Source organism: Dipodomys ordii, unplaced genomic scaffold (assembly GCF_000151885.1).
Source record: "Dipodomys ordii isolate 6190 unplaced genomic scaffold, Dord_2.0 Scaffold196, whole genome shotgun sequence".
Lineage (NCBI taxonomy): Eukaryota > Metazoa > Chordata > Mammalia > Rodentia > Heteromyidae > Dipodomys > Dipodomys ordii.
The window spans coordinates 1137821-1163361 of NW_012267412.1; the positions used below are offsets into that span (position 1 = coordinate 1137821).

At 43.4% G+C, this 25541-nt stretch overlaps 1 protein-coding gene across 1 annotated transcript in view; it reads right to left on the minus strand.

Annotated features, from left to right (window-relative positions):
* Dgkg (diacylglycerol kinase, gamma 90kDa) overlaps positions 1-25541 on the minus strand; it is a 139381-nt gene that overhangs the window by 72365 nt on the left and 41475 nt on the right. Inside the window, exons 16-18 of the mRNA XM_013034766.1 lie at positions 23572-23661; positions 22071-22231; positions 12479-12543 (exon numbers count right to left, since the gene is read on the minus strand). Of these exons, the coding sequence (XP_012890220.1) occupies positions 12479-12543; positions 22071-22231; positions 23572-23661 (316 nt within the window). The remainder of the gene's footprint in view (positions 1-12478; positions 12544-22070; positions 22232-23571; positions 23662-25541) is intronic.

Consider the following 25541-nt stretch of genomic DNA (forward strand, 5'->3'; position numbering starts at 1 on the left):
AGAGAGGCATGGGTACGTTTTTTAGCCTACTAGCTTGACTGACAGCTTGACCTCCCGGGCTGTGAGAGAATATATTCCTATAATTTATAGTCACTTTAATTGTAATAATAATTTGTGACTACAGCCCTAGGATGCTGATGTTTTTGGAATGATGACTGTGTGTGGGTACAAACTGAAGGATTCCTGAAAAGAAGGGGCCGTGGTGGTCTCCCTTTCCTCTCAGCTCCAATATAATGTTAGCTAACACAAAATGAAGACCCAAAGCATTTTTGCTGAATGAAGATACGTACTCAGTTATCACTCCTCTCGTTCAAGTTTAGTGAATTCCAAACAGGCACAGACCTTTCTCTGAGGGAAAGCTTATGAATGAGCTGGAGCGGTAACAAGATATAGTACCCAAAGCATAATGAATTATAGGAGTCAACAAGGACAAATTGAAGGGAGATAAAAACCTATGAACAATCATGTAGATGGATTCTAAGCAAAAGTTGAATACTGACATGGAGACCAGGGAGCGAGTACTCAATATTCTTGGTGTCATTTTGAACCAATAGTGTTCAGGCCCTAGGAAATGATGCCACTCTTGATGAGCAGTTCAAGGCATAAGGGCAGCTGTGTGGGGAAGGGCTGAAATGGAGTATGACACTGAGGAGGTAGAACCAGTGTTTGAAGAGGAGGATTTTATACAAAGAAAGGGAGCTTAAGTTCAGAAAAGGGGACATGCATGGTGGCTCTGGTATAGGCCAGTGGGAAGGGAAAGGAGCCATCTAAGATATGGTGGGGAGAGCCAAAAGAAGGAGGTTTATACTATGGAGGCTAAGAGTTGAGGCTCACACTTCAAAGCCAGACTGGGAAGAAAAGTCTGTGAGACTCTTATCTCCAATTAACCAGCAAAAAGCCTTGATTGACAAAGTTAAGGGAGAACACCCTGGCCTTGAGTTCATGCCCTAGTACCAACAGGCGTGGGTGCGTGTGCATGTACACACACACACACACACACTAGGGAGGGGGTGGCTGTGGAAATCCTGAGGATGAAACGTTTAGGGCCAAGTGACAGCTGAGTCACATCGTGTGAGGCAAAAGACTCTTGTCCCTGGTGTGGGCCTGGTGTGGGCTCAGAGAAGATAATATGTTTGTCATTTGAAGCTTTCTGTTTGGGAGACTTTCATAAGAGATTCTACAACTTCTCTTAAGAACTTATTTCAGCCTGAAATGTTCTCTAAGCCCGAAGATTCCTCTTCTCATCCAAAATGGCACTCCTCCTCCTCCTCATTCTTTTCTAAGCTGAGATGGAGAATCAAGGGGTGTGTGTGGCCACTAATTCATCCCCTAAATCTTTTGCTGGAGGCTCATATTCATTAGGTTCTTGGTTTCTCTCCAGGAAAAACAAATTTAGTTTACTTATGGTTTTTGCATGAGTCCTTTAATTGACTCTGTGGCTTCTTCTCTAGTCTCTGTGTCATGGGACAACACGCTGGGCACATGGAAAAGCTAGAAAGTATGGCAGAATACATGGAGACTGTGGAGTCACACAGGCCTAGATTGAATAGCAATGAACTAGTGTGCAAGATACATCTTATGTACAAAATGGATCAGCAATATTTACCTTATACTTGGACATTAATATATGTAAGAAATGGAAAATTATTAATAGATGATGGCTACTATTTTGGTATGGTTGGAGCATCTTTCCACACATCCACTTTCTTTGTCACTCATGCCCTGAAGTTCAGCCAGTATTCCTTACTATCTCTGATAATCAGGTAGAACAGAAAATGAGATACACCAAAATCAGGTACAGCTGACGAGATCTAATTCATTCTTCACAAAAGTAGAGCTGTAAAACTCATCATTTAACTATTTCAATTGCAAAGGGAGTTGAGTAATGTCTTGAAAATTTTCATATTGACTAAACAAAATCATTGGGATTTTTTTTTTCTTTTGTGTGTCTGTCCTGGAAAAAGCCATAGAAAGCTTGAGCCTTTTATTTTGGGTCCTTAATTGGAGATAAGAGTCTCACAGACTTTCTTGCCTAGGTTGCCTTCAAACCTGGATCCTCAGATCTCAGCCTTCTGAGTAGTTAGGATTATTTATAAACAAGAGCCACCAGTGCCCAGCTGTTGGGATTTTTTTTTAATTGGAAAAAAAATACTAATCAAACTTCTGCTAACAGTGGGAGTTTGCAGCTGCTTTCTATCATTTTTCTTTCATAGGCTATAAAGGCTTTAATAATGTTTAATGCTACTGTAATTATGTAATAAGGTTTTAACCAGTATATACAGTGTAGTCTCTCTAAAGTGGTACAGTGAAAGTGCTGAAAGGAAATATATTATGATGCTGACAGCATTTTGTTTTATGGGGATCAAGGTGCCATATATTTTCTTTCTTTCTTTCCTTCCTTCCTAACTTTCTTTCTTCCTTCCTAACTTTCTTTCTTTCTCCCTTCCTTTCTTTCTTTCTTTCTCTCTCTTTCTTTCTTTCTCCCTTCCTTCTTTCCTTCCTTCCTTTTTCTTTTCTTTTCTTTTTTACAGTAGTAGGGCTTGAACTCAGGATGTCACTCTTGCTACACAAGCCCTTAACCACTGAAGCCACACCCCCAGTCTGATGATTTTTCTCTTACAATAAGCCCCAATGACTTGTAAAGAAAAAAAAAACCCTAAAAAGTATATAAAATATTAAAAATATTTAACTTTCCAAACCATTTATAATGATACTACAATGTACTATGTAATAATACTGTTTGATGTATGATTAAAGTATTTAATAAAATACAATGATATTTTGTTTAAAAAACTTAATAAGATGAATGAAAAGAATGCTAAGCACTGGTGACTCTTGCCTGTAATCTTAGCTACTCAAGGTACTGACATCTGAGGACTCGAAGACGACCTTGGGCAGAAAATCTCTGAGGATCTTATCTCCAAGGAACCAGCAAAAAACCTGAAAGTGGAGGTGTGGCTTTGAGTGAAAAAGCCAAATGATAGTGCAGGGCGCTGAGTTCAAACCCCTGTACACACACACACACACACACACACACACACACACACACACACACACACACGGAGAAAGAAAGCATGACTTCTTCTGTCTACCACTAGTAGATATTTATCTTGTCTATCTTAAAGAATCACCAAATATTAAGAGTTTTAAAGTCCCCTGAGTCATCTAAGATGACTATTATCTGCTGTAAGATGTCTTTGTAATAAAAGAATATTAACAACAATAATAATAGCTACCATTGGTGTGCCAGATTCTAATAAGCACTTTAAATGCATAGTTTTGTAGGATCTTCAAAAGAAACCCATGAGGTAACAGACTTTCAGGAGGCTGAATAATGTCCTGAAGATGTCCACGTGCTAATGCTTGGAAACGGAATATATTAGATTACACAGCAAAGAGGAATCAAGGTTGGAGATGGGATTTCAATTGCTAGTCTGCTGATTTAAGATGGGAAGTTTAGCCTGGGTTATGTGCATGGGACCAATGTAATCACAGAGTCCTTAGAAATGAAAGGGGAAGGCAAAAAAGGGCCATTAGAGAAATGTGACTGGAAAAAGACTGGTCAAGGCTGATTTTAAAGATGAAAGGAGTCAGAGAGAAGAACTTGCAGTTCATACCTTTAATCCTAGCTACTCAGGAGGCTGAGATCTGAGGATCACAGTTCAAAGCCAGCCAGGCAGAAAAGTCTGAGAGATTCCATCTGCAATTAACCAGCAAAATGCTAAACTAAAGGTATGACTCAAGATGTAGAATACCAGCTGAGCAAATACAAGGCTCTGAAATCAAATCTCAGCTCAGGGAAAAAGAACACTTTTTTTTTTTCTTCAAATTTAAGGCCAATAATCACTACTTCCTATGCCTTCTTTTCTTTGGGTAAAAGAATGTCAGCTTCAGCCTTTCCTGTTAGGACATAGTTGAAAGTTCCAGTAGTATCTTGACCTTTCCCCTCTGGAAAGTATCCAGACTGTCAACACCCACTAAAGACCTAGCCAATTCCCACCTTCCTTTGAATTTGTGTACTTTGATTTTTTTTCCCAAGAGGTTATCATTCTAACCTTAACCTTCTGAACTTGGTTACATACTACATCTTGAGCTCTTTGATGGAAATGCTTCTAGAAACAAATCAATCAAATGCTGATAACTTTTGGATTGTTTGGTGAATGTATTGAAAACAGCTTGCTTCCCAGTTCCTTCTGATGTTATCACAAACTCATTCCACTCTTTGTTGACAGGATAATATCTATTTCTAGCTGAAAGGGACTGGAAGAAAAGTCCTGTTAAGCTGCAATAAAGAACTATTCTGACAGGGTGCTAGTAGCTCATGCCTGTAATCCTAGCTACTCTGGGGACTAAGATCTGAGGCTTGCAGTTTGGAGTCAGCTAGGGCAGGAAAGTCTGTGAGACTCTTATCTCTAATTACCAGCAAAAGCCAAAAGTAGAGCTTGTGGTACAAATGTTAGAGCCCCAACCATGAGTAAAAAAGCCAAGGGACAGTGTCCAGGACCTGAGTTCAAGCCCTAATACTGACACCTTAAAAACAAAAAAACCAACAAAACAAAAAAAGAAACACACACACACACACACACACACACACACACACACACACGACCTATTCTGGCCAACTGGCATCCAACATCTCTGTAATCTCTGTAGGGCTCCCTGAGGTCCACGGGCTGCTCCTAAATTTTATTCTGAGAGGTTCATCTGACTGGGGCTACACAGACGTGGAAGCCAGGGGGAAACTGAAGGCCATGCCAGAAGTCAAAGTGATTTCATCAGATTATTTAAACTATTATGAATGTTAGGGCAGAGAGAACTGCACACAAATAGTAACAGCAGCCTCCCAAAATCTTTGATCATCATAGCTTGAAAAGATCCTGTGGCTGCTCTCTTGTTTCTGCAAATAATCAAGGGTTGGCTATAAACAAATAATTCAGCCAAAAAAAAAAACCCACAAAACCCAACCCCCCAAAACAAACTTTGGACTTCTGCAGTTGCATAATGATGAGTGCCTGGTGAAAAACACATGAGCCCATATTTCATTCATTTCACCCTCTGACTCTTTCAAAGAGGGTGCGAGAGTGGGGGCAACGTGTGTGTGTGTGTGTGTGTGTATATGTGTGTGTGTGTGTGTGTGTGTTGGTTCTGGGGCTTGAACTCAAGGCCTGGGCACTGCTCTACTTTTAGCTTTTTGCTGATTAAATGGAGAGAAGAGCCTCACAGATTTTCTTGTCCTGGACAGCTATGCTCCTCAGATCTCAGTCTCTTGAGTAGCTGTGATTACAGGCATGAGCCACCAGAGCTTGGCTGACAATTCTTTTTTTTTTTTTAAGCCTAAACATTTGAGTTGCTCTGTCAGAACTGACTTGAACACAAAGCATAAGGTTTGCATTTCCTTCAGAAATCTCCTTAGGATAAGAATGAAAACAGAAAATGCCACAATCAACTTCATTTAGAGCTTTTCCAAATCTCAATCATTTGAAAAAAAATCGTTTAGCTTATTTGGGGAAATATATATATATATATATATATATATATATATAATACATGTATATATATAATTTGCACAGCTGGGTAACTAGTATAGTGTTTTGGGAGGGGGGGTGATGTTGAGTATCGAAAGAGGAGAGAAGCAAAGCCCAACTTAGGGCACAGAATGAAAACACCAGCTATGAAAACTTTTACTCTTGTCATGGTTACTGCTATTGAACCTTTGGCTTTGGGAAAGTCAAACATCTGGGCTGTAATATTGGGCTACTTCACAAGGTTCCTGGAAAGAATGACTCCCAATGGCTTCATTGTCAGATAACAGTATCTTATGTAAATGGTTAGCCGCTATAAACTGGGGCTGCAGAACACACCATTTTGGCATGGAAGAAAGAGGCCCTTTCATGGTTAGAGCTGTGTGTCTGGAGTTTGCTAGTTTCTGTTGTTCCTCTTACCCCAGATCTCCTGTATTTAGCTAAGGTTGGGGGTAGGGATGGGGAGAGGTGGGTGATTGGGCATCATTGCAATCACAGCTCCATCATCTCCCTGCCCAGACCACCTGCCTACCCAGCAGCTGTGTACTCCATGGTCCCAGCTAGCACTATAAGTACTCACAAAACCCATGTCATCTGTCCTGCCCCCTCTCTACTCACTACCAGTGCTTCACAGGTACCATTTTAGCTGGGGTCTGGGATGCCCAGCCTCCATCCCCTACTTAGCTTTTGGACTTAAGTCCTTTGGTATTCAGATCCAAACCCCTAGCTCCATGAGGGGTTTGCAAAGAATTCCCCCCCACAGCTCTAGTCCTAGAAAATCCAGCCCAATTCAACCCTGGCTAACTGGCGCCGTCTTCCCATCCTCCAAGAAGGCTTTGATGAATCATGGCTGGTGTCTTCCAAGTTTTGGTTGTCCTCCAACTTTTCAGCTTAAGGGCCAAGATGACAGAGCCAAGATCTTGTAAGAACTGAATCCCATTTGCCACACCATTGAAAAAGACTGATTTTCAATGCGGAATCCATGATCAAAAGCAATGTTTCCCTCATGTTTGTTATTCAATGCTATTTAGCAACCAATATCTGTTGAGAACCTACTCGGTGACTTGAACTTGACATTTTATTTCCTTACATGCGAAGAGCAAACTTGCAAAAATTTCAAGGGAGGAAGCAAAGGTTTAAAAAGATTAACTCTACTTGTCCAAGGTCACACAGCAAGTACGTGTCAGAGCCAAACTTTGATGCCAGCTTGGGCTATACCCTGATGTCTTCTGCTATAAATATCTACTAAGTAATTAGTTCTTTGCAAGATGTATTTCCAATCTCCTAGGGACTCAAGCTACATTTCTGAGGAACCCCTCAACTACTTCCTAGGCCTGGCTCCCAGAAAGTTAGCACCCCAGAACCTATGTATTACCCAAGGGCTGTGGGGAAAAGTGGTCAGTTTTTGGCAGGAATAAGCGGTGTTTCGGTGTCTTTGAAGGGTTGACAGGAAATAACTTGCTTCATTCTCAAGTGCTGAGGGCCATGCTCAAGTGAATGACACTCAACAAGTTTGGAATGACACATTCTCCAAGTGCTCTGATTTTCTGACGAACAATATGAACCTCCACAGCGCCACTTCCTTTCCTAACTGCTCAGTGACATTGGGATTCTGTAGCTTTTGGGGATAGATTTCATATATATCAAACCCTTCAGAGACAAGCTGGAATGTCACGGAGGGCTGGGCTCTTGAGTATCTGGGAGACTCATGACAGCCTTGTCTCCTCTGTTAGTATAAATCACTGGTCCTTTGACAGACTGATAACCCCTTCCCTCCCCTACCTGAAACTCCCTTTGTTCCATTTTCCTGTTTCTTCACTTTCAAACCTGGGCAGATGTGCCTTAAAACAAAAATAATCCTCTCTGAGCTGGGCACTGGTGGCTCATACCTGTAATCCTAGTTACTCAGAAGGCTGAGATATGAGGATCATGGTTTAAAGCCAACCTCAGGAAGGAAAGTCCATGGGATTCTTATCACCAATTAACCAGCTAGAAGTAGAGCAGTGACTCAAGTGGTAGAGTGCTAACCTTGATCAGAAAGGCTCAGGGACAGCACTCAGGCCCTGAGTTCAAGCCTTAAGACTGGCACCCCAAAAATAAATTAATCCTCTCTGTTGCCAGTTCATAAGTTAGATCTGCAAGGTTACTCTGGACCCTGTTCTTAAGGGCTCTGGACTTAGTTTAATGCTTTGCCATCAATTTGAAATGTTGAATACCTTTTGAACATGGGGTTATACATTTAAATTTTTCTCTGGGTCACACAAATCATATAACCAGTCTTGCTGCTGCCGCCGCCATCACCTCCTCCTCTTCCTCCTCCTCTTCTTCCTCCTTTTCTTCTTCTTCTTCCTCTTCCTCCTCCTCCTCTTCCTCTTCTTTCCCTTTTCCCCCTTCTTCCTCTTCCTCTCCTTCTCTCTCTCTCTCTTTCTCTCTCTCTCTCTCCTCTTTCTCTTGTTCATTTGATTTATTTTGTTTGGGGATTGTTTGTACTGCGGATTGAACTCGGGGGCCTCAGCAAGTATTCTACCACTTGAATCACACACCCATCCTTGCTTCTTGTGATGGACATTGACATAAGGAGAAGGCTCATGCCATATGAGATATGCATGAGTTGTGTGACTTATGATCTATTTCTTCTGAACTCAGCAAGCGTTTTCCTGCAGAGACTATTCGCAAAAGCCACTAAGCCCACAATGGCTCCCTACTCCTTAGCCTCAGGGTCTCCATCTCTAAAATGAGGACAGCAGTGCTTACTCTTCCATGTTATAATCAACATTGAGTGGAATCATGCATAAAGTACCTATTGGAGGGCCTGGCGTATACTGGATGTTTGCCAAGTGAAACCTGGGAGAGACAGCAGGTGTAGCAGAGAGAGCTTGAACAAGAGTTGAGGTAGGTCAGGAACCGAATCAGCCTCACTGCTTAAAAGATAGTCTCTGACCTCAGTGAGGTGACTTATTTTTTCCCAGCCTCAGTTCCCTTATCTGTAACACAAGAATACCAATATTTACCTTGTAAGTTGGTATAATGTGATTTAAACAATTTAATGGATTAAAGAAATCTTGTTTGCTATCTGGCATTTAGTAGGAGCTCAAAAATGGATAATAGTTCTTAGCTTGGCAGCCTTAGTTTTGGTTTTTATACTCAAAAGCAATTCATTTGTGATGTTTGGGACACGGGTGTTGTAATACTAGCTTAAAAGGCTCAAAATGAGAGGTCTGCAGTTGAAGGCCAGCAAATGAGAGATCCCCATCTCAACCATTGGTTGGGAATTGTGGTGTAAGCCCATGATCTTAGGAAGTGGAGATTGGGAAGATCATGGCTCTAGGCCAGCCACAGGTAGAAAAGTCTGAAGAAGTTGGGTACAGTGTCATGTCCCTGTCATCCCAGCTACAATAGGAAGGCTAAAGTAGGCAGATACCAGTCTAGACATGTGCCTAGAAAGGAAGTAAGACCCTGTCTTAAAATAAGCAGTGTAAATGGGAGCTGGAGGCATGTCTCAACAGTAGAGTGTCTGTCTAGCAAGTACAAGGCCCCGAGTGCAAGTGCCAGCACCTTCCCAAATGTTCGGATAATACTGTATAACTTCCTACATACTCAGTGAATTACTAAATGTAACTTCCTTGCATACTAAGATAATTTTGCAGAAAAAATGTTAAGGATTATTTTTATTTCTTTGCTAGACTATGAATTTCTCGAAGGCAGGAACCATGTCTCGTTTACCCTTCTTTAGAACACTCAAGATCATGTTAGAATCTCAGTTGAGACTCTTTCTTCTGTCTAATATGCTGACAATGAGATGATGACTTTCACAATATTATTAATCCAAGAATTAGCAACCAGCTTATCTAGGAATTAATAACGAGTCTATCACTGTGTAGGCAGATGAAGGGTCCCAAAATAGTTCTAGCCTCATGGCTCACCTTGCCACCTTCCATCAGGGAATAATTTATTTTTGTGTAACTAAACACTTTACCAGGCAGCAACCTGGGGAGGAATCTACTGAAACCCCAAAAGAGGGGGGGGTGTCACAATTTGTTGTAGTATTTTTAAAGTTAATTAATTAATTAATTAATCAATCGCCAGTACTAAAAAATTAATTAACCAGTTAATTAACCGGTTAATTAATTTTTTTAGTACTGGAGATTGAGCCCAGGATGCTGTACTTGTTAGGCAGGTGATTTGCCACTGAGCTCCATCCCAGCCCCGGAGTCACAATTTGATGCTGGTTAGGACCTAAAGAGGCTCAGCACTGTGACTTTTGACCATATGGAGTCTTTGAATGCCTTTAAGAAACTTCTGATAGTTATAAATATTCTCTCCTGAAAAATACATTCCATGTCTGAGATGCTTGGGTGAAGAATTCTTACTAGAGTAGCCCAGAAAAATGGTTTTCTAAGGTCTAACCTTCACTAACTATGCTCCATTGCTGAAAACAAAACAAACAGAACAATTACAACTCCCTATATTTAACCTCAGGGTTGGCCCTGAGCATTGTCCCAGGCAGTAAGGCTAAAAACTTCCAGCCATGCAGTCACTCCTCTGTGGGAAACCTAAGTTCAGCTAGGTAAAATGAAGTCTTGTTTGATAATATCGTTTACATTTCCAAATCCTAGGTATCAAGCTTTGTTCCTATCCCTTGTGGCCCTTCCTAAGTTTAGCTGTTGGTGTAACGGGGTAACCATGGCAACAGCCACCTGCCTATTTAAAACCATCTCCAATGCTAAATAAGGAAGGCTGGAAAAATGGCTGCTTGCCTGCCTCTCTGTGGACAAATTGAGCACCCCTGAGTATTTTGGACACAGGCAAGCAGGCAGGATAGAAGTGGCAAAGATGGAAAGTTATTGGTAGGAAAGGTTTGGTAATCTTGGGAAGTATTCCTCTTATGCCTTCCTTTCTTGGGCAAGCACATGGATTTAAATTCAATTTCAGATGCCTGGCATTCTAGGTGACCTGAAAACTAGGTAAAGAGTGAAGCATGAATCTGATCTACAAATGTACTCAAGGGAGTTATACTGACCACAGTGAAGTCATTCATACTTTGCATTATACTACACGCTACCCTTTTTTTTTTAGAAAGATGCATCTTTTTAATTGTACTTAATCATGTGGATAATTGACAATTGTTCTATTCATGTCATATATTGACTTATCTATTGCTTTGGGGAATATGGAGAAATTTCTTCCCCTCTTTGATTCCTTGTTCTCTACAAAGTACAAAGATTTGGCTTCTTTCCTATGCCAAGACTAGAAGACAGACATACTGAGTGGTTTATTTTTCCCCAAGTGTATTATGCTATTACTTTTTTTGGGTGTAACTTTCTGTATATTTAGTTCCTTCACATTGGGGTTGCCTTTCTCTTTTTTCCAACCTGGAAATTACATTCTTGTTTTCTGTCTTGGATGGAGCACATCTGTCATCAGGTAGTTCTCCATGACAAGTTCTATGCTGTTAGCTTGATGTCATTTTAGGTCGCCTCCCTCTCTCCACCTCATTTTACACAGGCTGTCATGCCCATCTGCTTTCCAGCCATTTCCACCAGTGGGCTTGAGTGCCTTACCCTAGTCTCTCTCCCAAACCCCTAGGGAATAGTGTCTAGTGTGTAGTATGTTTTCAAAAGCTATTGCTGAATGCCTAAATAAATAGCAGGCACCGATTTTATAAGCATAGGTCCATCTCCACAGACACATGTGCATGTGTGTAAATGGAAACTTTAAAAGTCTAAAATGAGCAGAAAAGGAGACTTTTTAAAAAGTAGAAGGACTGAAAGAAGAATGAATGGAATTGCAAGCAGTGGTATTGTCCTTAGAGACTGGAGGAATGCTGTGTAGTAAGTGTATTGGATTTGTTTGTGAGAGGGAGCAAGAAGGGATGTGCTCAGAAAGAATGCACACCGGAGTAAAGTTAGTTCAGCTTCTATCATTCTCTATTACTCTTCCTGAGGTTGTTCTGATCCTTAACAAGACTTTCTTCTTCTTGCTTAACATCCCAGTCTAAGGGGCCAGAGCAGATGAAGAAAAAAAATGCCTGCCCTCTGGGAGGTTCTAGGTCCTACAAGAATGTCTTCAGACAACACTCTCACCTCTAGCTCTGTGGGCTAAATCAAGTCATCTCTCTTCAGGTTTAAAGATCAAACCCAAACTATTACCCACACTCCTCTTCATCTGCCTGAGGCCGGGAGTGGAATCCAGTGGTCCCACAGAAATAGTACAACAAAGAGGAAAGGGAAAGGAGAGAAATTAGCCAAGGCTAAGAAAGAGAAAGGAGGAAGTAGGGAGAAAGAAAAACCGACAATCCCAGTATCTCTATGTGAGTCACAATTCAGCTCCAGTATATTCCCTCTGGCTTTCCAGAAGGGTTTCATGTCATTTGGTTTTCTCTTTCCTTTGCTATTTGGATAGATGGCCCAGCTGAGGCAGGGCCTGGGTGGTCTCAGGGCTACTGCCTGTGCCAAGGCCTCTCTGATACTGCCCTCTGCTGTTGGGGAAGGCAGTGGCAATACCTACAGTCCTCCTGGCCCAAGTCCCATAACTGCCCCAGCTGGATCTTGAGGTCAAACAACGCTGACTCCTTTCCACCCTCCCTGTCCATCTGCAGAAGAAAGGTCCGGATGGGGCTGGGGGGTGAAGCATTGAAGGAATCAGCTGACCCCCAGAAGGGGGTTCCACTGAGCTAATAGCAGGCTCCTTGCCACCCACAAGTGGACTCACCCGCCCTCTCTCACTTCCAAATCCCTCCCCGTGCACAGATCCTCTGGCTGGGGACAGGCATCCACGCTATGGCAGGTTTCTGATTTTTTTTTTTTTTGAAATGGAAACTCTCCTTCCGGAGATGTGGCAGGAAAGCAAAGTCCCAGGGTGGCCTGGGCCAAGAACATTTCCGTGGCAGCAGGTGAAGTCTGGCTGGCTGCTCGCCGTGGTGGGGCTGCAGGGCAGCGGGCATGTAACCCTCTTACCTGCTGTTGAATTTTTCGGGGTGTTTCTCTCTCATCATGTGGAATCTGTGTGCAATGGAAGCATCCTGCAAAAAGACAAGAGAGCAGAGGGCCTGATCAGTGGCTGTGGCCAGGCAATGTGGAGGGGAGGGACGCATTTACACAAATTCTCCAGGTCACAGAGCAGGCTCCATGTCACAGCCTGGGGCTCTGAGCTGGACATCACCCTCAAAGGCAAGAGACTGGTGCCATCAGTACTCACAGAGCCTGCTCTGGTTGTCTACAGAGTCATGGCTGCCAATATCACATCCCAGGCCCAGGGAGAAGCAGATAGTTCATGGGGGGGGAAGAGGGAAGGGGAACCCCTGTCCTTGGAGGGGAAGAGAGTCTCTGAGCAGGTAAACAGCAGTGGCCTGTGTGTGAACATGAGACAGGATATGAAGCTTTGAAAATGTCTTACTGTGTCATGTTAATTAAAAATCCTTTCTCTTTCAGAATATTTTGGCTTCCAAGAAGTTGCAGAAGTAGTAGAGTTCCTACGTTCCTTTCACACAGCTTCCCTCAACAACAATATCTTACACAGCTATAGTATATTGGCAAAAGTCAGAAAGCTGATGCTGGCAGATGCTATTATATATTAAGTCTTATTCTTATCAGCAGAAATAACTAGTAATATTGGATAACATCCCTAGTTGACTATTTTTTTTTCTTCGTTGTGGGCTTAAACTCTGGACCTGGGCACTGTTCCTCAGATCTTCAGCTCAAGCTAGCACTCTACCACTTGAGCCACAGTGCCACTTCCGGATTTTTCCACTTATGTGGTGCTAAGGAATCGAACCCAGGGCCTCATGCATGCAAGGCAAGCACTGTACCACTGAGCCACCTTCCCAGCCCCCTAGTCAACTATTTAAAAACATATTAAATGTTTCTGCATCTTGATCATTCCATTCAAGCCTGCTTCCAAGGTAAATAGTCTCAAACCACATCCATGATGCTTTGCTGTCCTCTTATTGACACTTCCTTGACTGTACCATTGGCCAGATCTCATTGTGAGGATGGATGACTGTCATGATACCATTATTTCCCAGCTTTCCATCCTTTTGCCTGAACTGTCTAGCTCTAGAATCAACTCTGAGCTCCAAACCTAAAATTGAACCCAATCTTCCTCCTCAAACCTGGTCTTCTACCTTTTATAATGGTTGCATTTTTCCAACAGAAGAATTTGTACCACTCCCTTGTCATATAAGCCCTATGCCAACACATTGGGCACAGGTGCTGGGAGTCAGAAAGAAGCAGCCTAATTGGGCTGGAGATGGAGATGACCTAGAAACAAAGGAGCTGATTCAGATTTGTTTAAGGAACAACAACAAACAAAAAAAATAGAAACCAATTTGCTGGAATATGTGGCAAAAAAATGCCCAAAATTTCAGGCAGTAACTTTTCAGCTAATATATAGTCTATTTCTTCATCAGGAAAACTTTTCAAAAGATTATTTCTGAATGCCAAGTGGGAAAAAAAAATCTGCTCATGGCAGATTCAAAGCTAGCCTTGAAACTTTTCTCAAATTAACCAGCAAAGAGCCAGAAGCAGTGGTATAGCTCAAGTGGTAGAGTGCCAGCCTTGAGTGAAGAAGCCAAAAGACAACATGAGGGCCTCAGTTCAAGCCCCAGTACTGCTACATGTGCGCACACACACACACACACACACACACACACACACACACACACACACACACACACACACACACTTAGTGCAGCAAAGAAGCACGTACTCTGTCTGGTGGAATTGCCGTTAGTAGAAGTGACCGAAGCCAGCAGCTACCATTTGAAATTTGGGAGAATAAGTCAAGAAAGTAGGTTTATCTTGTGGTTGGCGAATACCATTTGGTGAAATAATGTCTTGGGAATTTAATAGCTAAATATCAGCTACTAATTTATTTTTTTATTTTTTAAGGCCCAAGGAGGAGCTGGGAAGGTGGCTTAGTGGTAGAGTGCTTGCCTACCATGCGTGAAGCCCTGGGTTCAATTCCTCAGTACCATATAAACAGAAAAAGCTGGAAAGTGGAGCTGTGGCTCAAGTGGTAGAGTGCTAGCCTTGAGCAAAAACAAGCTTAGGGACAGTGCTCAGGCTCTGAGTTCAAGCCCCAGGACTGGCAAAAAAAAGACACCTGGAGAGCTGAAGGTGTGGAAGAAGTTTCCTTGTACACTTAGGGAGTCTTCTTTGAGTAGGCCCAGGGAGTGTTCCCTCTCTCTCCACCCCTGCACCTACAGGGCAGGCACTTTCTCCAGACAGCAGCAATTCTGGCTCCCTGGCTGTGCCCCACCCCTTCTCTTTCAGCAAGTCTCAGTGAACGGGCTCAATAAGATTCATATGACATTTGTCAAATGCTTCTCTACAATTGAAGAAAACATTCCATCTACTATGTTCCTCTTGAAATAACCTCAGAGTGGAGAAGTCCACAGAGGCATGTTCAAAGGTGACAAAGGAGTCTTTATTAGTTGGAAACAATTGCCCTGTCCTGGACTTGGTGTCTCAGAACTAAGAGCAGCCCACAAATACACTTAACACTGTTAGGAAACAGGCCAGAGAGGAAAGAAAGAACAAAAACAATGCCAACAAACTAATTCAGCTCCAATGGAGAGCCGAATAGGGACACCATGGTGACTGGGGAAGAGCCAAGAGACAGGAGACAGGGCACGAACAGGGAGACATTTGGCATGGTGTAATGGGGCCTGTGCTGGTCTGGGCCTAAATAGGGTCAGGGCAGGGTCACAGGAAATTCCCAGTCCCAGGCACTGGACTGACAGTTTTAGTAGCCTACCAGTGAGATGCCAGCTCCTGCCTCCAGGAATTCAGGCACACCAATCACCTGGGGGTGGGACTTCCTTCCACTAGGAATTCAGGTGTGCCCATCACCTGGGAAGCAGGACTTTGCCTTCTCTCACTATGAAGACAAGATGCCAGACCTTACCATTAACCATGTGGCCAATATGGTGCATCCAGACATACCTCCCTACTTCACTCTGAACCACTGATTTTATTCTATCAGAAACAAAAGGAAAAAAGCCATAACATACTGCTTGGCATGATTTATATTTCACCACCTTCCCACCGAGCCCACAGTACTGGTTTCCATTCTCTGGGATATTGGCAGAGATAGTGCTCTCTCTCTCTCTCTCTCTCTCTCTCTCGCTAGCTCTCTCTCTCTCATCTGATTGTCCTTGTTTTTTCCATCACTAGGTCTCCCAAGGCTTCTTTTTCTATTAGTTTAGCATGTAGTTCCTGATTTGATGAAGTGAAATGTGATCCCTTGGCAAATACACAAAATGGCAGGCGAGTGTTGAGCTCTCACTGAAAAGCAGCAATGGCAAAGACTCTGACCACGTTTGTCTACCTGGGGATGGAAAAGAATCAAGATTCTTCCTTCTCTTCACCGTCTCGTGTACGAACCTCAACATATTTATAATCTGTAGTGATTCCATTTGAAATTTAGAAACCAGAGCTATGAGCAGTTCTGGTCCTTTTGTTGGTGATGATTATAGCAAAAAATAAATAAACAAATAGATAAATAAATAAAACACTTTTGAAGTGATGGAAAGTGCAGACTCAGGGGAAGCCATGATGGCCGCTCTGAACCCAAACTGCAAGCACATTGTTGGATGAAAGATTTGGGGTCCTTTTCAAATACACGCAACAGCTGTTATTTGGACTTTGAGATTTTAGAATTTCTAGGGCAGTGTTGTCCAATAGAGTTATAGTACATGCCACATATATAACTTAAAAGTTTTTAGTAAAAAAAACACAGATATTATTATTGTTGTTGTTGTTGTTGTTGGCAGTAGTGGGGCTTGCCTGGATCTTGTTCTAGAGTGTTTATTGCTCAAGACTAGCACTCTACCACTTTGAGCCACAGCTCCACTTCCAGTTTGGGGGCAGTTAATTGGAGATAAGAGGCTAATGGACTTTCCTGCCTGGGCTGTCTTCAAAATACAATCCTCAGATCTCAGCTACCTGAATAGCTAGGATTACAATGTGAGCCACCACCACTTTCCAGCTATTTTTCATAAAATATTTTAATTAATACAATATGTTCCAAATATTTTCATCTCAATGTACAATCATTATAAAATATCTTTGGCATTTTATTTTCTTCACACTGTATGTTTTTTGAAGTTGGATGTGTATTACACCTAGAGTGCACACACCTACTTTAGAGAGTCTATTTCAAATACACAACAGCCACATGTAGCTCATAACTGCCATGTTGGGTAAGGGCAAAGTCATTTGGGAGACTTCTGAAAAGGACAGAAAGGAGATAATAGGTCAGATGATTGAGATTTGCTCAATGTAGATAACCAAATGGGAAAAAGGGCCGCCCGCTTCTTGCCCAAGTTACTCCTCAGAAGGGTTCAGTGTCTTAGGACCTTTACAGAACTCTATGTGGAAAGTATCTGCAACTCTGAAGACAAGTGATGTTGACCCATTCCCTAACAGGGAGAAGGCTTGTCATTGCAGAAAACAAGGCTGGTAAACTTGAACAACAATCTATAAGACAGAAAACGGTGCCCGGGCGAATATGACAGTGTGGCCTTTCCTTGGCATCCCCTGGACTCCCCTTGGCATCTAAAATAGATTTCATTGAATGGAGGGATTAGCTGTTCACACACCCCATTAAGGCTCAGTGAAAGCAGAGCCTGTTCAGAGTTACACATTCTCCAGGAATTATTCTGTAGTCCCAAACTTCCTGTTACTGATACCTGGCCATCCTGACATTTGTGCTCATCTAAAAATAGAGAGCAGGGAGGAAGAAGCCAGAGAAGTCAGAGGAAGTGATGTCTTGGATGACTATGTTTCAAATCTCTTGACAGTGGATATTCTCAGTGAGAAGGAATGATAAGGCTGAGTATCTTAAGTCTTCAGGGCTAGGAAGCTGGCACATGGTTGGGGATGTGGTGGCAGTTAGGCCATAGTCACTCTCTGGATAGCCCAGGACGGTCTGTCTTATTTAACCCTCTATCCATTGGATAGGTTCTGTTGGCACCAAAGGGCTTAAGTGAACTCATCAGGACAAATTCTGATCCACAGCATGCAGGGGCATCATAGAGGTGTCACTGCCGTGGTCTGTATAAATTCCAAGTGGCGGCTACTTAGTGTCAATGGAGGTATCCCAAGCTCTTCAGGAAGTGGCAAAGACTTTGCAGAGATCTCTTTGCTAAAGTAATCTGTCTTTATTTAATCATTGTAAGGAGGTAGAACTGGGTGGGTTTACACATCTCCTTCCTTCCTTACAAAGGTGAGGAAGTCAAACAGGGAGCAAGACCTTCTGCAAATGTCAGCCCCAGACTCTGGCAGGGTTGCCATTTTGGTTACTTGTTTTCTCAAGGTTTTCTTTCCACCTTTTAAAGAGCAAGCACACAACACCTGCAAACATTTTATTGAGAGAAAGCTAAGGGCACACCAATGAGATAAAAACAGTCCTAGTTTCTCACTCATCTGCAATATCATATTAAACATGCACAAGCTAAGGGTAGATGGGAAAAAAAGCAGGAGGATATTGTGAAGTTCTTTATAGCTTGAAAGGTGACTAGATTGTAATATTTTAAGTCAGCCTGAGATAGACAAAGAACACACATGATTCCTGACCACTGAGGGCAATGGGGAATCTGTTTATAAGTATTTCCTTGGGGAGCTATTAACTGACCATTCTCTTTCCCTCCTTGTCTTCCACTGCAAGAATGAATTGGAACCTTGATTTTTAGCTCTTGGATTTGATACTCAGCTAATTGAGGGGTATTGTCCATCAAATACTGAAACGGTAAAAGTCTCATGAAGGGCATTCCATAGAGACAGACAGATGTTGGGAATTTTTATCACTTTGGTGAGGCAGAGCTGAGTGTATTAAGTAAGACAGGGAAGGTTGGTGCTAAAGATTCTGAAGGAAACCCTGGTTGTGACCTGCCACTGGCGCACTACCACGCAGGCTAGCCAGGTCTGCTACTGAGCAGTTCCTACCCCTGGCTGGTTGCTTACAGGTCTACGTCTCCATAGCTCCCTTCACTTTCATTTATTTCCATTCTGATTTCTGTGTCCAAAGAGCCACTTTCATTGACCATTCTTCTTTCTTTCTTTTTTGTTTTTGTTGGTCATGGGGCTGGAACTCTGGGCCTGGGTGCTGTCTCTGCGCTCTTCAGCTCAAGGCGAGTGCTCTACTGCTTGAGCTACAGCACCACTTCTGGTTTTCTAGTGGCTTATTGGAGATAAGAGTCTCACGAACTTTTCTACCAGGGCTGGCTTTGAACAGCAATCCTCAGATCTTAGCCTCCAGAGTAGCTATGATTACAGGCATGAGCTGCCAGGGCCCGGCTGACCATTCTTCTTTAATGAACTGTATCAATGGAAGCATTCCAAGTTCTTCAGAAGAGGCAAAGAAAAGGCAAAAACTGATGATGGATGCCCATGTCCAAGAGTTCCCTGAGCACCAGGGCCCCAGTCATGTCTGATTGGTAGTCTTCCAGAGGACATGCTTATCACTGTTTGCATCAGAATGATCTTAACAATCATTCAAAATTCAATTTCTACCAAGTGCTAAAGGCTCATGCTCATAATCTTAGCTACTCAGGAGGCTGAGATCTGAGGAACACAGTTCAAAGCCAGCCCAGACAGGAAAAGTCCATGAGATTCTTATCTCCAATTAACCACCCAAAAGCCAGAAGTGGAGCTGTGGTAGAGTGTGGTAGAGTGCTAGCCTTGAGAGTTAAAGCCAAGAGACAATGGACAGGCTTTGAGTTTAAATTCTAGTGCTGGTGCACATGCACGCACACACACACACACACACACACACACACACACACACACACACACACACACACACTCTGCAAATTTCCAGATCCTGCCCAGATCTCCTGAGTCAGAATGTGAATCAGTATGTGGTGAGGGGGTGGAATTTCCATTTCTGATAAGGAGTGTTGGTGAGCCATCATACACTATATTTTGAGCCCTCCCCACCGCGTTGCTTTCAGTAGTGTGAAGATGGAGGGGGTGGTGCAGAGGCTACAGTCAGTTCATCAACCCAACACCAAGGGCTCCAACCCTTATCTGGACTCCTTCAGTAGATCTCTAAGCTTCTGTTCCCTCTTCCAAAACACAAATGCAGACTGATTATATCTACCAATGGGGAAACTGGGCCTGGTGTGTTATAGGTCTTCAGTAAATGCTAGTGAGTTACATACTCTGGTTACTACAGGAAAAAGGACATGAAGTCTGGCAAAATCAACAATGAAGCCCATGCTTCCGGAGTCCCCTGAGCACCAAGGCATCAGTGACTTCCGATTGGCAGGAGTTCAAAGATTCAGCACTCCTGCTAGGAAAACAAAGTTGGGAAGAGTCCAAAGAGAGGATGGCCTTACAGCAAGAAGAGGGGTGGGTCTGCAGAAGTCAAGGGAAGCAGCCCCAAAGGAGAGCTTGGGAAAGATGTCCCCTCCCTCCATGGAGGCTGAAGGTGTGGGAGGCTAAACCAGCTCAGAGCAGAGGAACTACGGAACTTGTTCAAAATCTGTCACCTTCACACTCTCAGAACCTGACTGGGGCCTAGGAATGTTTCTGTCTTCCGTTGCAGCCATAGAAAAAGAACACAAGGGGCTGGGAAGGTGGCTCAGTGGTAGAGCGCTTGCCTTGCATGCATGAGGCCCTGGGTTCGATTCCTCAGCACCACAGAAGCAAAAAGAAAAAAAGCCGGAAGTGATGTTGTGGCTCAAGAGGTAGAGCACTAGCCTTGAGCTGAAGAGCTGAGGGACAGTGTCCAGGCCCAGAGTTCAGGCCCCACGACCGGACCCAAAAAAAAAAAGAAAGAAAAAGAACACAAGTAAGGCAGGTGCCTTAATCTGAGTCACTGTTCACTCCCACAGAAAATAGAGATTATAAATGCCTTCAATGTAGTCAAAAGTAGTTTTTAAAAACACCAAAAACCTAGAAATACAGTAATTTTCAAACTTCCTGTAAATATAAAGTATGATTCTTGTGTAAATATAGGGAATGATTCATTCTTCCCTCCCTCCTTCCTCCCTCCCTCCCTCCCTTCCTCCCTCTTTCCTTCCTTCCTTCCTTCCTTCCTTCCTTCCTTCCTTCCCTCTTTCCCTTTCTTCCTTCCTCTCTCCCTTCCTCCTTCTCTTCCTTTCTTCTTTAACCACTACCATTCTCCAAAGAGGCACAGATGAGGATGGTCTACAGGTGCAAGTGTCCCAACATTTGGGGAAGCAGGGATCCATGAGCACAGTCTTTTTTCTTTTTTGGTCATGGGGCTTGAACTCTGGGCCTGGGCGCTGTCCCTCAGCTCTTCAGCTCAAAGCGAGCGCTCTACCACTTGAGCCACAGCACCACTTCCAGTTTTCTGGTGGTTCATTGGAGATAAGAGTCTCACAGACACAAATTAAATTAAATTAAATTAAAAAAAAAAGAGTCTCACAGACTTTCTTGCCCGGGCTGGCTTTGAACCACGATCCTTAGATCTCAGCCTTCTGAGTAGCTAGGATTGCAGGCATGAGCCATCAGTATCCTGCTAGTCTTGTGCTAGGAAGTAGAGAGCAAGGACCCTGCGTCCAAGGTAGGAGAGAAGCTTTTCCTGTCCTCATTCTACATGTATGAATCATTAATCTCTTCTGTAAAATGGGGATGATGGGGACAATGCTGTCTGTAGGATTGCTGTGAGGACTAGAATATACAAAACCTGCCAGAGTGGAGAACACACAGTAGATGCTCAATACACCTTTGTGGCTCTTTGTGGCACTACTTTTCCAAACCCAGATTGATTTATGGCCATGATTGATTTTTTTCACTTATCCAGTTTCCATCAGTCTGGAAAGTAGAATCTGTTCAGTCCTTTTGGGACCAGAGGCTGAATTTACTGAGATAAACTAACTGAGCTACACTTGCTGGAGTGAGGATGTCATAGGAACACAGCTCTGTCCTTGTGCTGTGTGTATGTGTGTGTGCGTGCACACACACACACACACACACACACGCGCGCGCGCACGTGTGCAGGCTGGTGTGTTGGGAGTGGTGAGTCAGGCACACTGAACCATTCCTTCAATGTAATATAGCTCCTCAGAGGTGAATGAAGCGCTCTGATTATGTGGTGAAGGATTAAGAGGAAGAGAGATAACAGGAAGAAAGAAATTAGGAATACTAAGCCTGCAAAGTCAGGTGGGACCACACAGTGCCCTTTGAGAACCAGAACTCTGGGTAGAGAAAGGAGCTCAGGGGTAGAGCTCTTATGTGCCTAGGCCCTGGGTGGGCTTCTTCACTCACAAGCATGACAAAACAAACTAATCAGTTTCTCCTGAACCCTACACCTTGATTACTTCTTAGTTTTGTTTTTCTTTTAGTGCTTTACATAACACAAGGGTAAATATCATTCAACACATTTCCAGTCTTGTTTTGTGTTAGTTAAAATTGTAGCAGGAAGAATTTCCTCCATGATCCAGGGGTCAAGAGGGTGTACAATTAGGGTGATCACATTCATGCCAGATTCAAGGATGCTCAGAGCCAAGTCAGGGCTGGGGTAGGTAGGATGAAAACGGGCATCAGAGCACACAAGGGGCACCACTGACCAACTCACCACGCCGATGGAGAAATAGTTGTTCATGATGCTGTACGGGACCTGGTCCCCATTCTCCACTTCCTCTCTGGGGATCACTTCCAGATACCAGCGGTCTAGCATCACCAAGGGGCTCTGTTCGATGTCCTTCAGGATTTTTGTCAGACTTCCTCCTTCATAACCTACGGAGGATGGCATTGCGTTTGTCAGGAGAACAGCAAGGCTAAGTTTCAGGACAGGCTGGGGCATCTGTGGCTAGAGAATCTATAGTATGTCTCTGGACTGAAGACACGGGTTCCCTGACCTATGGAGAAGGGGGTGATAATAGAGAGTGATTAGGAAGAGCTGAGGATGGGAAATTTAACAGCAGGTGAGTGGGTATTATCTAAAGATAGGAAGGCCTGTGGAGCTAACACAGGCCCTACAGAATTGATGGGTTGAATGTATGCTTAACTGTGTGTGGGAAATAAAAAGTCCAGAAAAGAGTATTGTAGGCCAAATGTGAAAATGGCTCCTAGGGCTGGCTCCTGCTTCTTGTTCCTGCTCTCCATGCAAGAACTAATTCTCTTAACAATGATACCACTCAGCCTGGTCTTGAATCACTCAATGAACTGATCAGCCATCTGGAGTTCCAGCCCCTCTTTTGCTTGCCAGATGGATCTGTCTGCTCTGTGCTGAGCTGAACCTCACTCTCCGACGCATGCCCAGTGTCCCCCGGCTGCCGCCATTCCCAAAGCTCTCTTTAGCTCCTTGTTCTGTAAGATAATTACTGCTTTAGGGAAAGTTCAGAAGGAGAGCTCAAGGCACTGGGGACCTGGAATCTTCTAGATGCCCCTAGTAGCTGGCAGTGTGACATTTCAGTCTGTCTTCCGAATCCTAATTCACATCGTAAATTTAAGGGAGGTGGAATTTCATGCTAAAACCATCTAAGTGAACTTCTATGGGATGAACACTGGGGAGAGGACAAATGAATCTTTTCCCTAAAGTTGACTATATCCTTTAGGGGGGAGACAGACTCTAAGCTAATGGTTTCTGGAGGATGGTAAATATGGGGAGGGATGAGCACAGGGCTTCTGGATCCCAGAAGAAGGGTCATAGATTACATATGAATGCCATTGAGAATTACTCTGGAATATTCTACATAAAATTCAACAAAATATTCTACATAAGTACTAGCCCGGCACCAGTGGCTCATGCCTGGAATTCTGGATACTCAAGAGGCTGAGATCTGAGCATCACAGCTAGCCCAAGCAGAAAAGTCCATGAGACTCTTACTGCTAATTAGCCACCCAAAAGCTAGAAGTAGAGCAATGGCTCAAATGGTAGAGTGCCAGCTTTGAGCAAAACAGCTAAGGACAATACCCAGACACTAAGTTCAAGCCCCAGTACCAGAGCGTGTAAGCGTGTATGTGTGCACGCATGTGTGTGTGTGTACTTATACCCACCTGTAAGTGAACTTTGTAGATTATCCCTGTAAATTATTACACCAGTCCCCAGGAAGGTCAGTAGCATGCAGACTCACCTCCTCCCCAGCGAAGACATCGGGCAAGGTCATTTCCTGTTCCAAGAGGCAGGACAGCCACTGGTGGATGCTTTGCAAAGTTGGCCTTATCTGCAACCCACAGAACCATATGGCATGGGATTGCAGCATTTTTGAGTTATTTTGTAATCCCTGATCTGTTGCTCAAACATCTCCAGCTCATTCTTTGTTTGAATACCCCCATGGTGGAGAGTATCTATTCCATCTGTAGTGGATTAACCACTATGAACTATGCCAGCTCTGTCAGTTTCTACTTCACAGTGAACGAAATCTGTCTCCTTGGAACTTGCACCTGTTTATCCAAATATCCTTCTAATTCTGCTCTTCAAAGTGGCAGCACACATCTCATACACATACGTTTGTGTGGTTTTTAACCCTTAGTGATTACTGGCATATGGCTCATTTATCTCTTAAATCACTGCAAATTATGATCCTTCTGCTTGTAGATGAAGAAATAGAGAGCTGGGAACTGGTGGCTCACACCTGTAATCCTAGCTGCTCAGAAAGATGAGCTCTGAGGATTGCAGTTTGAAGCCAGCCCTGGGCAGGGAAATCTGTGAGACCCTTTATCTCCAATTAAGCACCAAAAAAGTTGGAAATGGAGCTGTGGATCAAGTGGTGAAGCATTAGTCTTGAGTAAAAAGGCTAAGGGACAATAACTCAAACCCTGAGTACAAGCTCCAGGACCAGTGCAAACAAGCAAGCAAGCACGCACGCACGCACAGAAATGGGGATTCACTAAGAGAAAGTAATTCCAGAACTAGCATTCAACCCAGATCTCTGTGGCTTCAAGTCTATTTCCCTCCTCTTCTCAGGAGCTTTGGTGATGTATAGATTAGTTAAAAAAAAAACCAACAAAGAATAAAAAGAAAAAAACAACAACAAAGAACACTAAGGAATCGTGGGGTATTTGGAAACCTGAAAATGCTCAAGTAAATCCATTCAGATTTAAAAGGTTAAAACCAGGTGTTCGTGGATCAGGTCTAAAACTAACTACTCAGGAGGCTGAGACCTCAGGATCATGGTCTGAAGTTAGCCCAGGCACATAAATCTGAGAGACTCAGATTTCTAATTAGCAAAAAACAGGAAATGGAGCTGTGGCTCAAGAGGGAGAGCATTAGCTTTCAGCCAAAAAAGCTAAGCCAGAGTGCAAGACCCTGAGTTTAAGCTCCAGTTCTTTCTTTGGGTACAACAAACAAACAAAAAAGATTTCCGTCTTACAATGTCAAAAGATAACATTGTGAAAAACCCGAGCAAACCCTCCAGGTGTTATTGGTACCCACAGACCTAGTTTCTATTTCTACTACTTTTCAGAATGGCAAGTACACAGATTCCTACTCTTTCCTCCACTGAGAGTTGAAGGGGTTATTGGACACAGCTGTGAGAGTAAGCCCAGCAGAGCCTATTTTTATCTGCCTACAAATCTGCAGCAGCATAGTGGCTGGGCAGGAAAGGTTGAAGCGGGCAGCACAGGCACTCATTGGGTTCTGAGTCCATGGGGCCTCTGGATGTCAGCAAAGTGACAAGGCTACAAGGAGTTGCAGGAATCAGAAGTTGAGACTCAAGCTAAAGTTACCCAGGGCAAAATAGGCACTTAGAGTTCCTTCAGGTTGTCTGACCTGTGCTTGAAATGGCTGAGCTCAGGAAAGCTGAGGGCTGAGATAAACACTGCAAGGGTTGAGGTGGAAGAGGAAGCAAGGCCCGATTCTCTCACTGTTGGCAGCTCATGTGATCCGATGTTCTACCTCCCTGCCTTTGTACATGCTATTCTTTTTGCTGGAAGGCTCTTGTTTTCTTATGCCTGTCCCATCTATGGTCCCCACAGTGGCAGGCCAACCATCCTCAGGATGGTTGAGCCCAGAAACCAGTACGTTATACTCAGCGTTGCCTCTTTCTCACGCTCATCCATTTACACATCACTTCCTCATGCTGTTTCCTAAATAGATTTCAAA